General features: G+C 47.6%; 1 protein-coding gene across 1 annotated transcript in view; it reads right to left on the reverse strand.

Annotated features, from left to right (window-relative positions):
- The window catches only part of DNAJC4 (DnaJ heat shock protein family (Hsp40) member C4), a 78,833-nt gene that overhangs the window by 43,870 nt on the left and 14,420 nt on the right, over positions 1-20,543 (reverse strand). The window contains exons 3-4 of the mRNA XM_073351766.1: positions 14,468-14,606; positions 12,168-12,261 (exon numbers count right to left, since the gene is read on the reverse strand). Coding sequence (XP_073207867.1) covers positions 12,168-12,261; positions 14,468-14,559 — 186 coding nt within the window. The 5' untranslated portion in view covers positions 14,560-14,606. The remainder of the gene's footprint in view (positions 1-12,167; positions 12,262-14,467; positions 14,607-20,543) is intronic.

Raw genomic sequence — 20,543 nt, forward strand, 5'->3', positions numbered from 1 at the left:
GACAGAACTCAGCTGAGGAGCAGTCCCCACATTTCCAGGCCAGTCTCCAAGTGTTTTGCCCTCTGCTCCCAGGAAGTTCCTCATGTAGTGAGGGAGCTGAGCCCTGAAACCATGTCCCTAGCTCATGTGCCTCCTACAGACCTCCTGGCTGCTGCTCCTGGCCCTGCCAAGAAGCTGGGAGCTTCTTCCAACTGCTTGCTGGCCGGAGAGTTGTGTGCTGCTTGGAAGCAGTTTGTTAAAGGCTGGGCCCCAGGGTTGAACTCTTGCTTCCTGCACACATGGAGGGGACAGAAACAGCTGTACACAGATGGTCAGGGATGTGTCAGTGTGCGTGCTCCTTTGACGTGGGTGACTGAGGATATAACTCCTTGCTCCAATGGGATACTTGGCTTAACGTGTTGACTGTTATGATTACAGTAATAGAAACCAGGCTGATATCAAGGCCCATCACTCCAGGTGCTGCATAGACTCCCACCAAAATCAGAGCCCCCATTGTGCTAGGCGCTGCACAGACTCCAAATGAGATCAGGGCCCCATTGTGCCAGGCATCTCGCAGACCCCCACTGAGATTAGGGACCCATTGTGCCAGACACTGTGCAGACCCTCACTGAGATCAGGGCCCCCATTGTGCCAGGCACTGTGCAGACACAGGGTGACAGGAAGTCCCTGCTCCAAAGAGCTCTCAATCGAAACAAAGGAAGGATCATTATCCCCACTTTACACATGGAGAAACTGATTCCCAGGGAGATGAAGTGAATTCCCCAAGGTCACTCAGGGAGTCTGTGGAAGAGTTTGGAACTGAATCCCGGTGTTCTAAGCCCCACTCCACTGCCTCGCCCACAAGCCCACATCTCTCCTGTTTTGCGCAGAGAGATTTCCCCGGGTGCATTTCAACCAGACATTTAAAATCTCAGTGTCCCAGCCCATGCCCACTTCCCTGCTGTCATCCTGCTCCTAGTAATTTTAAATGCAGAGCATATTGCAGAGACCTCCCAGCCTGGGAATCCCGTCAAGACTGCACTGAGAGAGACATGAGTGATTGGAGCAGGGACAGACTCCCAGGAGGCTCTGCTTCCCAATTGCAGACTAGTTTCCACTGATGCTGCAGCCAGCCCACAGGCAGACACTGATGCTCTACGAGATCTCCCCTCACCAGCAGATCTTGACACACACTGGGCTGGGTGGCCCAAATGCAACCCTCCCACACCCCCACGTGCAATTCTGAGTGCATCACCACTCCAATCTAGCTATTTATATGACCCCATTATTGTAGTATCTCAATGCTTCATAGTCTTTAATATATTGATCCTCGTAATCCTCTGTGATGCTCCCATCATGTCAGGCGATGCACAGATGCCTGGGATCAGGGCACCACACAGTGCTGGCTGCTGCACAAGACACCCTGACTAGAACTGAGCCTGCCATTGTGCCAGGCACTGCATAGACCCTTGCCCAGAAACAGGGCTCCAGCCCGGAATTGGGGCTTCCCGTCATACTGGGTGCTGCACACTGTGAGATAGTCCCTGCCCTGAAGAGCTCACTGTCTAAACAGACAAAGGAAGGATTGTTATCCCCATTTTACAGATGGGGAAACTGAGGCGCAGAGATACTAAGTGACTTGCACAAGGTCACACAGGGAGTCTGTGGCTGAGTAGGGGCTTGAAACCAGGTCTCCCTAACATCTGAGCCATTCTCCTCCTCTGGCACAGGGCATTAAAATCAGCCCCACAGGTCCTTCAGACATGAACAAAATGGGTACAAATGATTCCAGGTCTGGAGAACCTGCCTTGAAGTGAAACTGAAGGAGTTTGATCTATTTAGCTTATTGAAGAGAAGATAAAGAGGTGAGTTGACCCTGGTCTATAAGCACCTCCATGGAGAGGAGCTTTCTGAGAGCAGAGGGCTCTTCAATCAGCAGACAAAGGCAGAATGAGATACAAGGGCTGGGAGCTGAAGCTGGAAAAATTTAGACTGGGGCAAATCTTTTTTAACAGAGAGAGCAATTAACCATTGCAGAGATGTGCTGTTATGATGGAGGGTGCTGGTGGCTGCCAGCAAGTGTGTCTTTGATCTCTGCGCAATCACAGATCCTGGTAAAGCTGATGGGCATTCCAGCACCTTTCACTCAGGCTAAATGAGGGAGCAATTAAATGCCCCTTTGTATAGTGATAGCTGAAACAATAGAAGCCACTGTCCAAGGCATGGACCATCATGGGAAGGCCTGAGAAGAAGCTGAGTCATGTGGCTTGAGGGGTTTCCCTGGAGACTGATTGCAAACAGGGGGGCTGGAGCCTTGGTTTGGTTACAGCTATCTGAGTGTGTGTGAAAGGAATCAGAAAGGAAGCAAGGGAGAGAAGCACATGGTAGCATTCCCTGAAATGCAGGGCCATTTAGACATGTAGTACTACAGGGTCTCGATGCATGAATGAGAGAACGGTTTTTGGAAGAGGGATTTAGGTTTATTAGAAATTGGGGAATCTTTCGGGGAAGAAGGAGCCTATACAGGAAGGATGGGCTCCACCTAAACCAGGGGTGGTCAACCTATGGCTCCGGAGCCACATGTGGCTCTTCAGAAGTTAATATGCGGCTCCTTGTTTAGGCACCGACTCCAGGGCTGGAGCTACAGACAACTTTCCAGTGTGCTGGGAGGTGCTCACTGCTCTCCCCTTGGCTCTGCCAAGGGCCCTGCCCCCACTCCACCTCTTCCCGCCCCCTCCCCTGAGCCTGCTGTGCCCTCACTCCTCCCCCCTTCCTCCCCCAGAGCCTCCTGCACACCCTAAAACAGCTGATCGTGAGGTGCAGAGAGAGAGGGGGAGGCGCTGATTGGTGGGGCTGCCAGTGGATGGGAGGTGCTGGGAAAGGGGTGGTGGGCGGAAGCTGATGTGGGGCTGCTGACGTATTACTGTGCCTCTTTGGCAATGTACACTGGTAAATTCTGGTTCCTTCTCAGGCTCAGGTTGGCCACCCCTGACCTAAACCAAAAGAGAACCAAATTTCTGGCATGTACAATTAAAAAGGTTGTAGAGGAGTTTTTAAACTAAGGGATGGGGAAAATCTGACAGGTGCGAAGGAGCACATGATTCAGATAGGCACATCCCTTAGGGGAGGATTTATTAAAGGGTATACTTTATATCCTAGGAAAGAGGAGACGGTAGAAGTTGATAAAGTACAGGGAGGCACTGAAGAGAAACAGTCAAATGAAAAAAGAGTCCCATTCAATTACATCATATGAAGGCAAATAACTAAACATTGACCAAATTTATAAGTGCTTGTATACAAATGCAAGAAGTCCAAATACTGAGATGGGTGAACTTGAGATTAAATGAGAATTAAATGAGAATATTGCTATTAGAGGCAACACAAAAACTTGGTGGAATGGTGATACCAGGGTATAAAATATACAGGAATGACAGAGTAGGTTGCAGTGGTGGACACAAATCAGACGTCAAGAATTACAACATTCAAAAACCAGTCGGAGAACACTTCAATCTCCCTGGTCACTCCACTACAGACCTAAAAGTTGCAATATTACAACAAAAAAACTTCAAAAACAGACTCCAAAGAGAAACTGCTGAATTGGAATTAATTTGCAAACTGGACACCACTAAATTAGCCTTGAATAAAGACTGGGGGTGGATGGGTCATTACACAAAGTAAAACTATTTCCCCATGCTTATTTTTTCCCCCTGTTGCTACTCACACCTTCTTGTCAACTGTTGGAGATGGGCCATCCTGATTATCACTACAAAAGGTTTTTGTTTTTTTTTCTCCTGCTGATAATAGCTCACCTTAATTGATCAGTCTTGTTATAGTGGGTATGGCAACACCCATTTTTTCATGTTCTCTATCTAATCTAATCTATCTATCTATCTATCTTCCTACTGTATTTTCGACTGCATGCATCTGATGAAGAACTGGTTAAAAGATAGGAAACAAGGGTAGGAATAAATGGTCAGTTTTCACAATGAAGAGAGGTAGATACCAGGTCTACGAAGGATCTGCACTGGGATCAGTGCTGTTCAGTTTATTCATAAATTATTTGGAAAAAGGGGTAAACAGTGAGGCAGCAAAGTTTGCAGATGATATAAAACTACTCAAGATAGTTAAGTCCAAAGCAGACTGTGAAGAGTTACAAAGGGATCTCAGAAAACTGGATGATTGGGCAACAAAATGGCAGATGAAATTCAATGTTGATAAATGCAAAGTAATGAGCACTGGAAAAAATAACCCCAATTATACATACAAAATGATGGGGTCTAAATTAGCTACCACTGAAAAAAAAGAGATCTTGGAGTCTCTGTGAATAGTTGTCTGAAAACATCTGTTGAATGTGCAGCAGCAATAAAAAAAGCTAACCATGTTAGGAACCATTGGGAAAGGGATAGATAATAAAACAGAAAATATCATAATGCCACAATATAAATCCATGGTACATCCACACACTGAATGCTGCGTGCAGTTCTGGTCGCCCTAGCTCAAAAAAGATATAATAGAATTGAAAAAGGTACAGAGAAGGGCAACAAAAATGGGTAGGATATGGAACAGTTTCCATCTGAGGAGAGAATAAAAAGACTACGTCTGTTCAGCTTGAAAAAGAGACGACTCAGGGGGGATATGATTGAGGTCTATAAAATCATGACTGGTGTGGAGAAAGTGAATAGGGAAGTGTTATTTACCCCTTCCCATAACACAAGAACCAGGGGTCACCCAATGAAATTAATAGGCAGCAGGTTTAAAACAAACATAAGGAAGTACTTCTTCACACAACGCACAGTCAGCCTGTGGCACTTGTTGCCAGGGGATGTTGTGAAGGCCAAAAATCTAACTAGGTTCAAAAAAGAATTAATTAAATTAATGGAGGACAGGCCCATCAATGGCTATTAGCCAACATGGTCAGGGACACAATCCCATGCTCTGGGTGTCCCTAAACCTCTGACTGCCAGAAGCTGGGACTGGATGACAGTGGATGGATCACTTGATAAATTCCCCTGTTCTGTTCATTTCCATTGAAGCATCAGGCATCAGCGACTGTCAGAAGACAGGATACTGGGCTAGATGGACCCAGTATGGCCATTCTTACGACTCTGAAAGGAAGCCAAGAGAGAGTGCTTCTTTTGGGCATGGACTGGCTGGAATGGTAGGCTTGAAAACTGCCTCCTACTGTTTATTTCTACTGACTACAGGGAAACAGGACTTTGTGACATTCTTTGTAAATATACAGGTTTGCATTAAAGAAATATCTGACTCACAGTTTCATAGATAATAAGGCCAGAAGGGACCACTGTGATCATCTAATCTGACCTCCTGTATAGAACAGGAGGCCCTGAATTAATTCCTGGTTGAACCACAGCAGATGTTTTAGAAAAACATCTAATCTTGATTTACAAATTGTCAGTGAGGAAGCATCAACCAGCCCTTGGGAAGCTGTTCCAATGGTTTATTACCCTTACTGGCAAAAAACTGAGCCTTATTTTCTGTCTGAACTTGTCAAAGCTTCAGCTTTCAGCCATTGGATTTTGTTGGACCTTTGTCTGCTAGACTGAAGAACCCTTTATTATCAAATTTCTGTCCCACATGTAGGTACTTACAGATGGATCAAGTAACCATCTCTGTTAAACTGAACAGATTAAGCTTCTTGAGTCAATCAATACAAGACATGGTTACCAACCCTTTTAATCATGCTTGTAGCTCTTCTCTGAACCTCCTCCAGTTAATAAACATCCTTCTTGAATTGTGGACACCAGAACTGGACACAGATTTCCAGCAGCAGCCACACCAGTGCCAAATGCAGAAGTAAGATAACCTCCCTACTCCTATTTGAGATTCTACTGTTCATACATTCAAGGATTGCTTAAGCCCTTTTGGACACAGCATCACACTGGGAGTTCATGTTTAGCTGATTATACGCCACAACCCCCCAAATCTTTTTCAGCGTCACTGCTTCCCAGGATAGAGTCCCGCATCCTGTAAATATGGCCTACATTCTTTGTTCCTTGATGTATAGCTTTACATTAAAATACATATTCTTTGTTTGTGCCCAGTTTACCAAGCTTTTGCTTACCAAGAGATCCAGGTTGCTCTATCAGTGACCAGTCCTCTTCACCATTTAACACTCCCCAATCTTTGAGTCATCTGCCAACCTTACCAGTGATGATTTTATGTTTTCTTCTAGGTCATTGATAAATGGTATATAGATTAGGGCCAAGAACTGATCCCTGTGCAACCCCATCAGATTGCACCCGCTCAGTGAGGATTGACTATTTACAATTACATTTTGAGACCTATCAGTTAGCTATCTTTTAATCCCTTTAATATGTGCCATGTTGATTTTGTATCATTTGAGCTTTTTAATCAAAATGTCGTGCCGGACCAAGTCAAATGCCAGACAGAAATCTATAACGTCGGCACTATGACCTTTATTAATCAAACTTGTAATCTCAGCAGGAAAAGACATCAAGTTAGTTTGACAGAATCTATTTTCCATAACCCACGTTAATTGGCATTAATTATATTCCCCTCCTTTCATTAAATTATTGAGTACTGGATCAGTCACTCCATTATCATAAAAGATGCTTCTCCCCCTATCAAGAACACGCCAGCAAGGTCCTGCATATTTCTGCTTGAGCCAAGGGACAACAGTACCAAGGGACACAACGTCCTGAAATCGAGGTTGGGCAGCTCTTTCTAAATGATGCTCTAGCTCCAACAGAGTCTCTGGGCTGCAGGCAGGAATCCCTGAGGGATTCTCTGGCCTTGACCTGATATTTATTAAGCTGGAGGAGGTTTAAAACAAGTATTTTGCTTCAGAAGCCACCACCACACACCCCCTCTCCCCTAAAAATCAACATACATCCCCAGATACTGGCAGAGACAGGATCTTCTCATCTTGTTAACATGGAAGCCCCAGGAAGAAACAACATAGGAATTAGTTTTCAGAGTAGCAGCTGTGTTAGTCTGTATCCGCAAAAAGAAAAGGAGTACTTGTGGCACCTTAGAGACTAACCAATTTATTTGAGCATAAGCTTTCGTGGGCGACAGCCCACTTCATCGGATGCATAGAATGGTCTGGGGAACATCTTCCAGCCACATCAAAGGGCCTGCGTTGCCTCATAGGTTCAAAGGCTGGAAGGGACTATTAGAGCACCTAGCCTGACCTCTGGATAGCACAAGCCAGAGAAATTCACCCACTTCCCCTGGTATTGAGCACAGTCACTTGTGTATGATGAAAGCCTCTTCCAGAAAGGCAGCCAGGCTGGATTTGATGCCACTAAGAGATAGAGAATCCACCACTTCCTTTGGCAGCTTGTTCCAGTGGTTAATCACATTCACTGTTAAAAATCTGTGGCTTATTGGAATGTGCCTGGCTTTAGCTCCCAGCCACTGGCTCTCATTTGGCCTTTCTGTGCTAGACTAAAGACCCTTTAGTACCTGATATGTTCTGCACATGAAGGCACTTACATACAACATACAATAATAAGTCACCTGTTGATCTTTCTGAGAAGCTGAACAGATTGAGCTCTTGAAAGCAGATGATATTTGCTTACAACACAAGGGTTTATGCTGGGAATCAGGTAGGACCAAGCCAAACAGTTCTCATGCCACTAATATTTCTATATAGTAGCATTCTGAGCTCATCTGCTTCTTGTCTGCCATCCACACACCACGATGCTAAGGAGATGTCAAGCTAGATTCCCTAGTTGTGTGTGAATTGCTACTTTGACAGTCAGCTCTTTGGGCAAGGACTGTTTTTTTGTTCTGTTTGTACATGGTCTAGCACAATGACTGGGGCTCCTAGGCGCTACGGTAATACAAATAATAAATAATAATATCCTGAATACATTTCTGTCTTGTGCTTTAGGTATTTTTGGGAGGCACATGGCCTAGGACTCAGGACACCTGGGTTCTATCCCCAAATCTCCCCCGGACCTTGGGCAAGTCCCTTTTCAGGTCTGTGCCTCTGTTTCCCCTCCGACCCTTTGTCCACTTAGACTGTAAGCAATTTGGGACTCAAATTGTCTCTTGCTCTGTACCTGTGCTGCACCCGGCACAACGGGAGCCCCGATCTTGGTCAGGGTCTGTGCAGTGCCTGACACAATGGAGGCCCAAATCTCAGCTGAGGCCTGAAATTCCTACTTTAATATACATAGCAACAAATTTGCAAAGCATTAAACAGTAAGTTCAAGATTTTCTAAAGCATGATTTTCTAGATGACTTCTGCGTACTGATTTTTAACTGGACTGATGCTCTTAAGTCAATTAGCTGGTTTCAAAAATCCCACCCCAGAGGTTCAAGGAAGGGGCCAGAACCAGCCTGCTCTCTTATTTATTTGCATCAAAGTAGCCCCTGGACAATGGGGTGAGATTTTTTAAATCAACTAATTGACTTAGAAGCACAAGTGAAAAGTCAGCACCCAGAAGTTCCAGCCCCAGTGCAGGACCCCACTGCGCTAGGCACTGTACAAACACTGAGCAAAGAGACAGACCCTGTCCCACCTTTAAAAGGCCTCAACTTCAGAGTTCCAATTCTCAGTCTTATTTAGAATATTAGTACCTTTCAGGTGTCTTAAATTGGGGTGCTGAAAAAATCACTAGCCGCTTTTCAATGTCTTAACCTACAACAATGATGGGGACATCAAAATACTGTAAGGTTATTTCCTGTAGAGTTACCTCCTCTCCCCTCTTCCCAGTGGCTTGGCAAGAGATTGGATGTAATACAAAACTTGGCCGGGTTTGCTTAGCTCACATTTGCTCTACTTTGTATACTTGTAACTTTCTATTTTGGGAAAAGTGTTTTCGGGGGGGGGGGGGAAATAAAGCCATAAACAACCAGTTAAAGCAGCCCTGATGACAATACACAAGGCACCCAGCTAGAGGCAAAGCAGAGCATATTTCTGTAGGAGCATGACTACATTATTATTATTTCTTAACATCTTCTCTCAGTTATTTCACATTAAACAAACCAGTCACCTCATCCTCTTCTAATTAAGATTCCACTCTTCTGGACTTGCCATGTAGACAACTCAGAATTGGCAGCTTCCTATTCCCAGCTACTGTGGAGTGGTGCTGTTCAACAGCTGCTGTGTACCACCCCAGAGGCAGCTACATCTCTAGGGGTGTAGGGAAGATGGGTTCTATCCCAGTTCTGCTGCTGACTTGATGTGGGACCTTGGGCAAATTCCTTCTCTGCTCTATGGCTCAGTTCCCCACCCCGACCCCCACGGGTTTGTATCATTAAATGTCAAGTTCTTTGCGGCAGGGACTGTCTCACTGTGTGTCTGCACAGCACCTGGTAAGACTGGGGCTCAAATCTTGGCTGAGGGTCTGTGCACTATCCAACACGAGGGGGGTTCCATTCTGAGCTGGGGATCCATGCAACACACAGCACTACTGGGGCTCTGATCTCAGCTAGGGATCCATGCAGAATCTGGTACACTGTGGGCCCTGATCTCGACTCTGGGTCTTTGAAGCACTCAGCACAATTGAGGTCCGCATCTCAGCTGAGGATCGATGCAGCACCTGGCTCAAGTGGGGTCCCGATCTCAGCTGGGGATCCATGCAGTGCCCAGCATGACTGCGGTCCTGATCTCAGCTGGTGCTCCGTGCAGCACCCAACATGAAGGGTGCCACAATCTTCACCAGGGGCTACTTTGACAGAAATAAGAGAGCATGCGGGTTCTGGCCCTCCTCTTAAACCCATGGGGTGGGAGTTATGAAACCAACTAATTGATTTAGGAGCAGAAGTCCCGTTAAATGCCACTACCCAGGAGCCCTAGTCATGGACCAGGACCCCACTGTTCCAAGTGCTGTACAAACACAGAACAAAGACAGTCCTTGTCCCAGACAGCTTCCACACCATATGCTCAACCTTAAGCATACGAGTGGTTCCAATGGACACCACAGGACTTAAAGGCAAGCATAGGCTTAAGTTCTGTATGGTCCTGGGCCCAGAGTTCTCAGTAATGTGCAGGATTGAGACCTAAATACCTACAAGCAGCAAGCACAGGAAGGATGGCCTGGTGGTTAAGTCGCTGCTTTAGGACTCAGGAGACTTGTGTTCAATTCTTGCTCTGCCCCAGACTCCCTGAGTGACCCTGAGCAAGTCACTTAGCTTCTCTGTGCCTTGGTTCCCCAACTGTACAATGGGAATAACAGCACTGCCGTGCCTTACAGGAGGGTATAGGGAGAGAGACATTGGGAGGTGCTCAGGTGCTATGGGGATGAGGGCCAGATAAGCACCATAGATAGAGAGACATACCAAATAGACTCTCTGTGTATGTTTGCCTTCAGGCTTGAGCCTACACTCTCAAGCTAACATCCAGCTGAGACACAGCCGCCCCTCCAACACAGCCGGATCTTTACACACTTGCTGTAAGTGTCGTCTGGACACACAATGCATGCAAGCGGCTGTGATAAGGTTCAGCCAGATTTCCTCTGATGAACTGGCTAACAACTGGGCTGAGTGTTCACAAGGTGTGTGTGGGAATGATAGCCAAGGAGGAAATTCCTAGGCCAGCTGGGAGCAGTGGAGCAGGCATCAAATGTTAAAGCCATAGCTGGTGCCCAAAACAGGAGGATATTTTAGAGCAGTGTCTGCACATCCTCTAACAGGAAAGGTCAGAGGCGCTTTGAGGGGCTTAACAATGAACTGGGCTGACGTCAGAGCAGGGCGGAGGAGAAGAGCCACAAAAATGATTGGAGGGCAGGGAAAAAAAACATACAGTGACAGACTTAAGGAGATTCATGTGTTTAACTTACCAAAAAGATCAAGACTAGACTTGATTACAGCATATAAGGACCTTTACGGAGAGGAAATCCTGGGTACTAAAGGGCTGTTTAACATAGCAGCGAGAGGCAGGACAAGAACTAATGGCTGGAAGTTAAAGCCAGACAATTTCCAATAAGAAAGGCACAAATTTTTAACAGGGAGGGTGACGAACCACTGGAACAAACTTCCATGGGAAGTGGCAGACTCATGGATTTTTAAGGCAAAAAGGTACCACTGTGATCATCTAATCTGACCTCCTCTATAATACAGGCCCCATAGGATGGCCCAGAATTAATATCTGCTTGAATAAGAGCAGATCATTTAGAAAAACATCAATTTTGATTTAAACTTTCCTAGCGATGGAGAATCCACCACAGCCCTTAGGGAGTTGTTCCAGTGGTTAACTACCCTCACTGGTAAAAATTTACATCTTAATTCCAGTCTTATTCTGTGTCTCTTGGTGTCTCTCTCTCTCTCTCACACGCATGCGCGCACGCACGCACGCACGCACGCACGCGCACACACACACACACTCACTCACTCACTCTACACCAGATTGGAAAACCCAACTCAAATGTTGCCTCTTCCCTTTGGGAATGCAACACAGGGTCCCTCTCCTGCTCTAAACACTTCCTTCCCAGCAGTGCCCTCTTCAGGGAGGAAGGGGAATGGCAAAATGTATCTAACGCTCAAAGACATCAGGATATAAAGAGTTAATGGTAGGAGGAATGTTTTTTCAGGCCTCCTTTTGCTAGGAAGTTCCATGTGATTTCCAAACAGATGGGGTGTTGACAATTGCCTTGGCTGGGCTGGGATCCTCCCCCAGCTCAGCACAGGCTCCCGCATTCCCAGTACCATTTGCTGCTTGCGTAACACAGGGGCCCCATTAGTAGTGGGAGCGGAGGTCACAGATGGTCAAATATCCCAAGCAGAATCGATCATCATTTATTTGCTCTGGTGGCTGACGGGAACTGGCAGCAGAGACGCCAAGGGCTAGATGAAGGATGGAGACGTGGGGAAGCCCCATACCCCGTTTGTTTAACTGGCCAGGGTCTACCAGTACCATGTATTAAGCCCACACCCCTCCCATAGCTGGGAAGAGAACCCAGGAGTTCTGACTTCCAGCTCCGATTTATTGATGAAAAGTGCTAGATAAGGTTTTACTGTCATTCTTCTTATTACTACTCTAACCCACTCCCTCCCAGAGCCAGAACAGAAACTGACTCCCAGCACTCCCCTTGTCAAGCCAGGCATCCTGACTCCTGGGCCTTAAGCTTAACCACTAAAACAGCCATGTGCTGTGCCAGGATGCAGTTCCCCAGCCTTTGCCAGCTCTCACACCCTGTTATCCAGGCCAGGCCCACAATGACAAACACTGGCATAGCAAGAGTCACATCCCGTACCTTCTTTGACTTGGCGAAGAAGGCTTGTTTGATCTCTTCCATGGTGGCATCTTTCTTGATTCCCAGCAGGTCATAGTAATTGCTGAGGCCAGACCTAGGTGAAAGAAGGTACAGGTACGCTCATCTCTCTGAGCCAGTTCCAATTCCTTCCTCATTCAGCCAAAGCAGGGTGTAGGATCCGGGCTACAGACCTGCCACCGGGGCTGGACTGACAGCTCCGGGGCACAGGGACAGTGGAATGGCAAGCTTCCCTCAGCCGCCATACATCTGTGCTAGAGGGACTGTATGGGGAGGACAGGGGAGGTCAGAGCCCACGGCTCTCTGCCAGGAACCCCCCAGACTGCTGGTGATGGGGACACTGGAATGAGATAGTAAAGATTGATGCTCTTGCCCCTTCAGTCTGAATGCTTCTCCACTCTCCAGAGCCCCACAGGGCTGTTTCTGTTAGGAGAAGTCAATGCTACAAGTCCGGTCTGTTCTGGAACCTGAGGCAGTGTGTTCTAGTGGACAGAGTACTGGAGTGGGGACTCAGGACACCTGGGTTCTATTCCCTGCTCTGCCCTGGGCCTGCTGAGTAACCGTGGGGTTACTTCCACTCCCTGTGCCTGTTTCCTCATCTGCAAAATGAGGATAATGCTACTGATCGACTGTGCAAAGCACTTTGAGATGAATAGAAGAAAAGTTAGATAAGAGCTAGGGATTTATTATTATTATAATAATTGATGCAATCTGGCTTATTTGCAAAGAAAGGGCACAAAGTCCTGAATGCAGCAGATACAACCAACAGTAGACTGGCTCCTTGCCACAAAATCCCCACGTCTGCCCCTCCCATGGACTCTGTGCCCAAGAAGCTCTGTATCTCTGCTCCCTCTCAGGGTCCCATTCAAGACTCTTTCCCCTGGCTACCTGTCTCTGACACACACAGCCTGCAACTGATCTCCCAGTGCCTGCATTTGCAACTCAGGAACCCCTTCAGCCTACAGGGCTTAGCTCTGGCCTGCCAACAATACCAGGGAACCTACGGTAATTAGACACCCGACATCCATGAATTTCCAGGGGTACATAAACCCTAGCCTAAATATACATACCTCACACCCAAACCATCCCTGGCTATGTCCCACGCTGCTGTGGGTCTCAGGACACCCTGCCACCTTCACACCATCACTACCCAGGGCACAGCAGTGGGAGAGGGCACGGCCTGTCTTCTGGCAGAAAGTGCCAGGGCTATTTGTTGCTAGGCTGGCAGACAGGGCCATGGCTACTGGTGTGAGGCATTTACAGATGGAGCTGATATTGGGTGGAAAAAGAAATACAGCTCTGGGATTTCCAAAGTGATAGGTATTGAGCAAGGTCATTCCGAGGGAGCAGGGAAACTAACTGGATCATGCTACTTGAGAGAGAGAGAGAGAGAGAGAGAGAGAGTGTGTGTGTGCGTGCGTACCGGTTCTTCTTGAGATGCAGAAGATTCATTAATAACCCAGTGGTCAGGGCCTCTGTGTATGTGTGTGTGTGTAAGCAAATGAGTTCATGTGTCAGAGTGAGTAAACAAGCGTGTGGGTCAGAATAAGCAAATGCAAGCAAACGTGAGTAAGTGAGCCAATGCATGTGTGAATATTTGTGAGGGAACACACGTGTAAGTGAATGAGTATGTGTCTGAGCGAGCGAATGCATGTGTGGGCATGTGCAAGAGCAAGTGAGTGTAGGGGTAAGAAACTGAACAAATGAGTTAGTGAGTGAATGTGTAATAGTTTGAGCAAGCGAGTGCATGGGTAAGAGAATGAATCTGATGGTCCTCCTTGAAGAAGAGACTTATTAGTAACCCAGTGTGAGTGTGCAAGAGAGCAAGTGTATGCACACACAATCCAGAGTGTATGTGTGAGTCTCTTTCTCTCTAGAACAGTAATTCATTAGTAACATGCTAAACCAGGCGTGTGTGCATGTGTGTCTAACATTACCCAGCTGTGTATATGTCATCTCCATAAACTTGCAGACATAAGCCCCTTTCCGTTGTTAGTTGCACAGGCCCGGAAGGGGGATGAAACACTGATGTTTTTACTGTCTTCTCCCATTGCCCTTTTGTTTGTGATATAAATCTTGTTAATTTAGCTGGGGTCTTTGCAAGCCAATCAGGTTTTAGTTAAACAGGTGCAGCCCCTGGGAAGGACTTGTGTTATGCTGCATGTCACTTTACTCTCATCCCTCCACCAAAAGCAGAGTAAGGCAGCATAACCCAAAAAAGAGATACTCAAAGAGAGACACAGTAGGAGATGGTGCCCCAACACCACGTTATACTCACTCACCAGTTTGAAAGTGTGGTAGAAAATGCCCGCAGTGTGGCACTTCTGCACCGAAAGCAGCACTGGCAGACTAGGTGGGGGATGGACAGAGGCATTTTCAGAGCCAGAAAGCAGCACGCAGAGAGCTGGAGGTGATTCAGATCTGTAAGGATGGGGAGAAAAAGACGGATATTGGAAAAGCATATGGAAACAACTGATGAAGTGCTGGCTCTTTGAAATGAGCCATTAGTCATTTATCAGCCTAGGATAAACTTCCAAGAGGGGCAAATAAGAGGTCAGGCACCAATTAAGCCCTGCTTACCTGGGAACCAACCCTCCATACACTTATGCACATGTTGGGTCTACATGTGGCAGTAAAGTTATGCACTTTCGTAAGTTAATGCAGGATCAGGGCCCTGGTGTCGGGGGCTTTGTGCTAGCTCTCTGCCTTCACTCAAAATGTGCATTGGCCCCAGCTATTGTCCCTGGTCACACTACATCTCCCATAATGCACCATGGTCTTCCTTCTTGCTGAGCTGCTGCAGCGCCCCATGGCAGTTATATTTCAGGTGCCTCATGTTCCCACGCTCTGTGGGCTGGACTTCCTGGTCAGACTACATCTCCCAGGATGCATGGTGGTCTCTCCTCCTGGAAAGGCACTATGGGAGTCCCTGGTCAGGTGCATCATGGGAGATGTACTCTGACCAAGGACCCCAGCCCACAGAAGAGAATGGGGAGTGATGCACCTGAAGCATAAGCATCTCCAAATGTAAATATTTTGGCTTTTTGGCAGCTGGTATTTTGACAGGAGGCAGATGCTTTTCAGGAAACATTTTAATAAAGCCCCCAATTTTCTATTAAAAAAAAAGTAAAACTTTCCATGTCACCTTTCATTTATTACTGCACCAGCCCCCCACCCCCACATCAAGATCAGGAGCTGCCATCACCATAAAGGGCCTCCTGACCACAGAGGCACACAGAAAGAGGAAGTCCCTGCCCTAAAGAGCTCACAGTCTGACTATGTGAAAAAAGGGTTATGCCCCCCGTTTTACAGATGGGAAAACTGAGGCAGTAACTTGCCCAAGGTCATGCACGGAGTCTGTGGCAGAGCTGGCAACTGAACCCAAGTCTCCTGCACCCCCACCCAATGTTTTAAATACAGAACGGAAGGGGGTCTTGTGGACAGACAACACTGGGGGCCTTGCTCTGGCAAAACTCCCACTGATGTCAAGCAGGGATTTTTACCCAATTGTAGCATCAGGCCTAAAACCCCACATTGCCCACAACACGCTCCTAGCAATCGCAGCTCTGCATTAAGCCAATGACTCAAATCTAATCTCATGCTTCAGGGTTTCAGCTGGTCACCTGCAGGGGTTAATTTTATCCCCGGTGTCCATCTGTCTTCTGGGTTGGTATGTTTGTCTTCCGCGGAAGCATCAGGGACTGGCCACAGCTGGTCCTGGGATCCTTACTGGGATGGACCAACGCTCTGAGGTGGTTCAGGGAATCCTTTGCCTTGGATGCCTGGCTGGTGTGTTTTGATCCCATGCTCGGGTCCAACTGATTGCCAGATCTGGGGAAAATTCCTAACCTGACCCCATGTCAGATTAGAAGGGACCTTGGGGGGTTTTCACCTTCCTCTGCAGGATGGGGAGCAGGTCGCCTGCTGGGGGCCTCATCAAGTCCCTGCCACTGAAGGGGCCTCAGGCAATGGGGGACCCTCAGTCTCTACCTGTGGCACACAATAGTTTAGTCTCTTGAGGACTGAAATGCTTTACTCTTCTAAAGTAATTGAGCTCAATACAGGGGTAAATGGATGAAATTTAATGACCTGTACTACGCAGGAGGTCAGACTACATGATCCTTTCTGACCTTGAACTCTATGGAATCTATGAACCCCAGCTGCCCCTCCTGAATAAACTGGGGGAAAGATGCCTACAATCATCAACAACAAATAACAATAGATGGGAACATTCATCACAGAACCCAGAGCCCACATGCATCCCCAAGGGAACAGCCTCGCTTCCCGTCAGCACAGGAGCCAAGCAGAAGCAGTGCTGGGAAACATGTTGTTCACCGGACAAGCCACTGTTGCTTGCCAAACTGGTGCACAGCCCGGGCGCTGATGCTTGGGCTGCATCCAAACACCTGCCTTCATAGTGTATCCAACACTGAGCGGTCCAGAGATAATGAGCCAGGCACCAAAAATCACAAGATTGACTTCACAATCATGACAGTGTTTAAAAAAATTGCATTCTGGTTTTTGAGCCTTTAGGGTGCACACTTTTGGGTGTTGCACAGTTCACAGGGGCCTGGAAGTCTGGACTCCAGGGGTCTATTCCGACCTGTGGAGCGGGAGTGGGGTCCAATGAGTTAGAGTGGAGGGTTGTGAATTAGGATACCTGGGTCCTATCCCCAGCTCAGTGAGCTTGTGTTAGTCATTTCCATTCTCTGTAAGCTGGATCTCTGCTCCCTCGCGGGGCTATGGATCCTATCCAACCTCTATCTCCAAGACAGAGCCCAGAACAGGATATCAGCTACAGATTCTCCCAGTGGATAAGGATTTGGAAGAAGGAGGTAGGGAGAGTGGCAGCTCCCCTCTGTGTGAGGCGGTGTCCCCCATGCTCCCAAGGTTTAACCCTGAAAGGCCCACAGCTAATTTCACTGCAGCTCAACGTTGGAGGGACATGAAATTTGCCAAGGATAAGACAAGCTCATGGGGATGGAAGCAGAGGTACACGCTGTGGGATGCCAGAGCCTGCATGCCCTGACAGAGATAAGCGGCACTGAGCTAATATATGAGTGTGCAGAGCAGGGGGAAATGGGAGTGTGAGTTTGGAGAGTGTGCAGGGAGATCAGTGTTCAGAGCATGGGGAGAGCGGGGGGATGGGGGGGTGAGGCTTCTGTTAAGGAGACTCTGCCGACCAGAACAAACAGGCAGGCATTCACGTCATAAGTGGCCAAGAATAACACGACGGTCGCATTCCAGACCCTCGTGCGGCAGCTGCTGGAAGGATGGGGTGGAGGGCAGTTTGTGCCATTCTGCCAAGCCCTCCACATGTGCTGGTGACCCTGGCCCAGCAGTGACCCCTCTCCCTCTCACAGGCAAAATTTCCTGTGAACGCAGCTTGGCATGGATCTGACAGCCCAGGGAAGGACTGCCTCGTAGTAAGTGTCCAGGATGGAGAGTCATGACTTCTGGCTTCTATCCCCAGCTCTGGGACGGGAGTGGGGTCTACTGCTTAGGGCAGGGGGACTGGGAGTCAGGTTTGGGGGGGTTGGGAGAGGTGGCTGTGCAGCAACTGGTACAATAGGGGCTCTAATTTCAGTGGGGGTCTACCATAAATAATAAGACCAAATTATAAATAGTAAGATAGTGAAAACCCCAGACTGCGATTTGGGGCAACAATGTAGCGCAGTGAATTACACCTTATGGAATCCTGCTTTCTTGGTTCTTTGAAAGGCTATAAGCGTAGCTTTCCACCCCACCCCCACTCAGCTGTTCAACAAAACAGCGGCCGGGCCACCCAGTGTTAAATAAAAAACCCCGTTAATCACCCGAGCTAGCAGCACATGAAGGAGAATTGTGAAACGCTTCAAATGAGGGAGTTGGGCTTTGTGAAATGAGGGATCAGCAGCTTTCCTGGGCTCAAATGTTTTGAGTGCTGCCGTGCATGTGTTAACCCTGCACTGACTGCAGGTCTGGCGAAGGAGAATGACTTAAAGGGCTGGAAACAGGCCTGCTAGTCAGAGACTCCAAGAGCTTATAAGTTTATAAATACTTATGTGGGGAACAGAAATTAGATGAAGGTCTCTTCAGTCTAGCAGCCAAAGGTCTAAGAAGATCCAAGGGCTGGAAGTTGAAGCTAGACAAATTCAGGCTGGAAACAGGGCAAACATTTTTAACAGAGAGAGTCATTAACTATTGGAACAAATTCACAAGGGCTGTGGTGGATTCTCCATCACTGGCAATTTTCCATTCAAAACTAGATGTTTTTCTGTAAGATCCGCTCTAGTTCCAACAGGAACTAATTCAGGGCTGGCGTATGGCCTGTGTTATACAGAAGGTCAGACTAGATGGTCAGTGGTCCCTTCTGGCCTTATGGTCTGAGAATCGATGGCTTGTGCAAGCTCTGGGGAACGCAGTTTGCTTGCAAGACACAACCTTGTGAGACATCAACAAAGACAATTGTCTGCTTCACACCTAGCCAGGTCTCACCTCCAGAACCTCCCACTGCAGCCTTTAGGCAAGGGACTGGACTGACCCATGCAGCAGACTCCAGCCGTGGACTGTAACCATGTCCCAGCATGCACTTTGGGTGAAATTTACCCTTGTGCAAAGGTCCAGAGTGTGGCTTATGCACCACGGAATCTGTCTCTATAGAACTTAAATGGTGCATAGTCACTGGGCTAGAGAAGGATCTTATTGTTAACTAGCTGGACAAGAACTCAGGAGGTCTGGGTTCAATAAATAATCCTGGAGAGGAGAAGGTAGGGCACAGAGAGAATGGGGGACCCTGATATGGGGAGAGTGGGGAATGGGGGCCCACAGACTCCTTGGCACAGAGGAAGATGAAAAGGGGGCACACAGAGCCCCTGGCATGGGGGAAAGGGTGGAGGGAGTTGTGGGGAGTCCCTGAAATAGAGGGGGATGAAAAGGTGGCACCCAGGTAGCTTGGGAGCTGCAAATAAAGGAAGGCAAGGAGCTTCTGATATGTGCAATCAGCTCGGCTGACAGAAGCAACAAAGTGAGCGACCTTCTGTCAAGTTTTCCTTTGCCTGTTTAGACAGTAAGCTCTACAGGGCAGCGACTGTCTCCTACTCTGTGCAGCGCCCAGCATGATGGGGGCCTCGATCTGTCAGAGGGTCTGTGCAGTGCTTGGCATGATGTGGGTCCCCAACACTGGCCAGTGCCCAACACACAAACAGGAGACCCCGATCCTGGCCAGAAGCCTGTACACCACCTGGCATAACATGATCCCAGCTGTGGGACCTGTGCAGCACGACCGTAATAACAATAATTTAATTTTTCAATATGCATCCCCATCAAACAGTTAAATTCATCACCATGGTAACTGAGCCAGGACCCTTTCTCATCATATATCCAACTCTGAAAAGGAATCAATGCTTTCCTGCCTTTTTTTATAACGATTTCCCGTTCTGAAAGCAAGCCAGCTAGCTGTAGCCACTCGTTGGAGAGACAGAAAATTAGCACAGCGTAATACAAACTTATCTGCCTGGTTTGTTTTGGCAGATGTATTTCTATACCAAACAAACATAGAGTCTCCAACTAGCAGCATGGATTGTACAGTCTGAGACCCGCCTGTCAAGGAGGTTATGAATGGTGTCATTTCTTTGCCATTACAGATAAAAGCAGAGCTGCCGTCTGTTTGACTTTCCAAAGCTCCTTAGAGTCACGCAGGCTCTATCCACCCTCACCCCACCCCATCACAAGTCTGAGGCAGCCCCATAGCTGGAATTTCATAATTCTGAGTCTTGTGAAGTTAAAAATAACCTCCATGAGCAGTGGGACACTGGCAGCTCAGGAAAGAAAAGAGGGGAATTTAGACAGGATATCAGAAAGTGACAGCACCAGGAAACAGCTGTGGTTCGCCAGCACAGCATAGATCCCGTTGATGTTTCCCTTTCGTCCTCACCTGTTTCCTTTGTACTAGGGAGAAGGGGACCTGCCAAGGATGTGGGATGCTGCAAAATGATATTCAGCATTAACCCTGGGAGCAGGAAGGGGAGGAGGAGAAAGGTTATAATGCAAGCAGCTATGGTACTGTAAGCATGGGGCTCAAGCAGAGTAATCACATTTGCTCACTCTATATAATGGTCAAAGCCTAAACACACTGCTGCTTTGGCTGGGTTATGAGACCCAGAACACAGTAAGCGCCACTAGAGGGGACACAACCTATTTAAAGGGATTCCTGTACATAACACTGCTGTGCCAGGCATAAAGCCTGGTTGCTCGTGCCATCTGGGATGATGGGTTCTTAACCTTGGCTATCCATAAACCAGTCAGATTAGATCTCCTGTGAATGTTAGTCAAAACAGATCTCCAGCAAACAGCCCCTCACACCTTTGGTGTTTCTGC

This window comes from Lepidochelys kempii, chromosome 7 (assembly GCF_965140265.1).
Source record: "Lepidochelys kempii isolate rLepKem1 chromosome 7, rLepKem1.hap2, whole genome shotgun sequence".
Classification (NCBI taxonomy): domain Eukaryota; kingdom Metazoa; phylum Chordata; order Testudines; family Cheloniidae; genus Lepidochelys; species Lepidochelys kempii.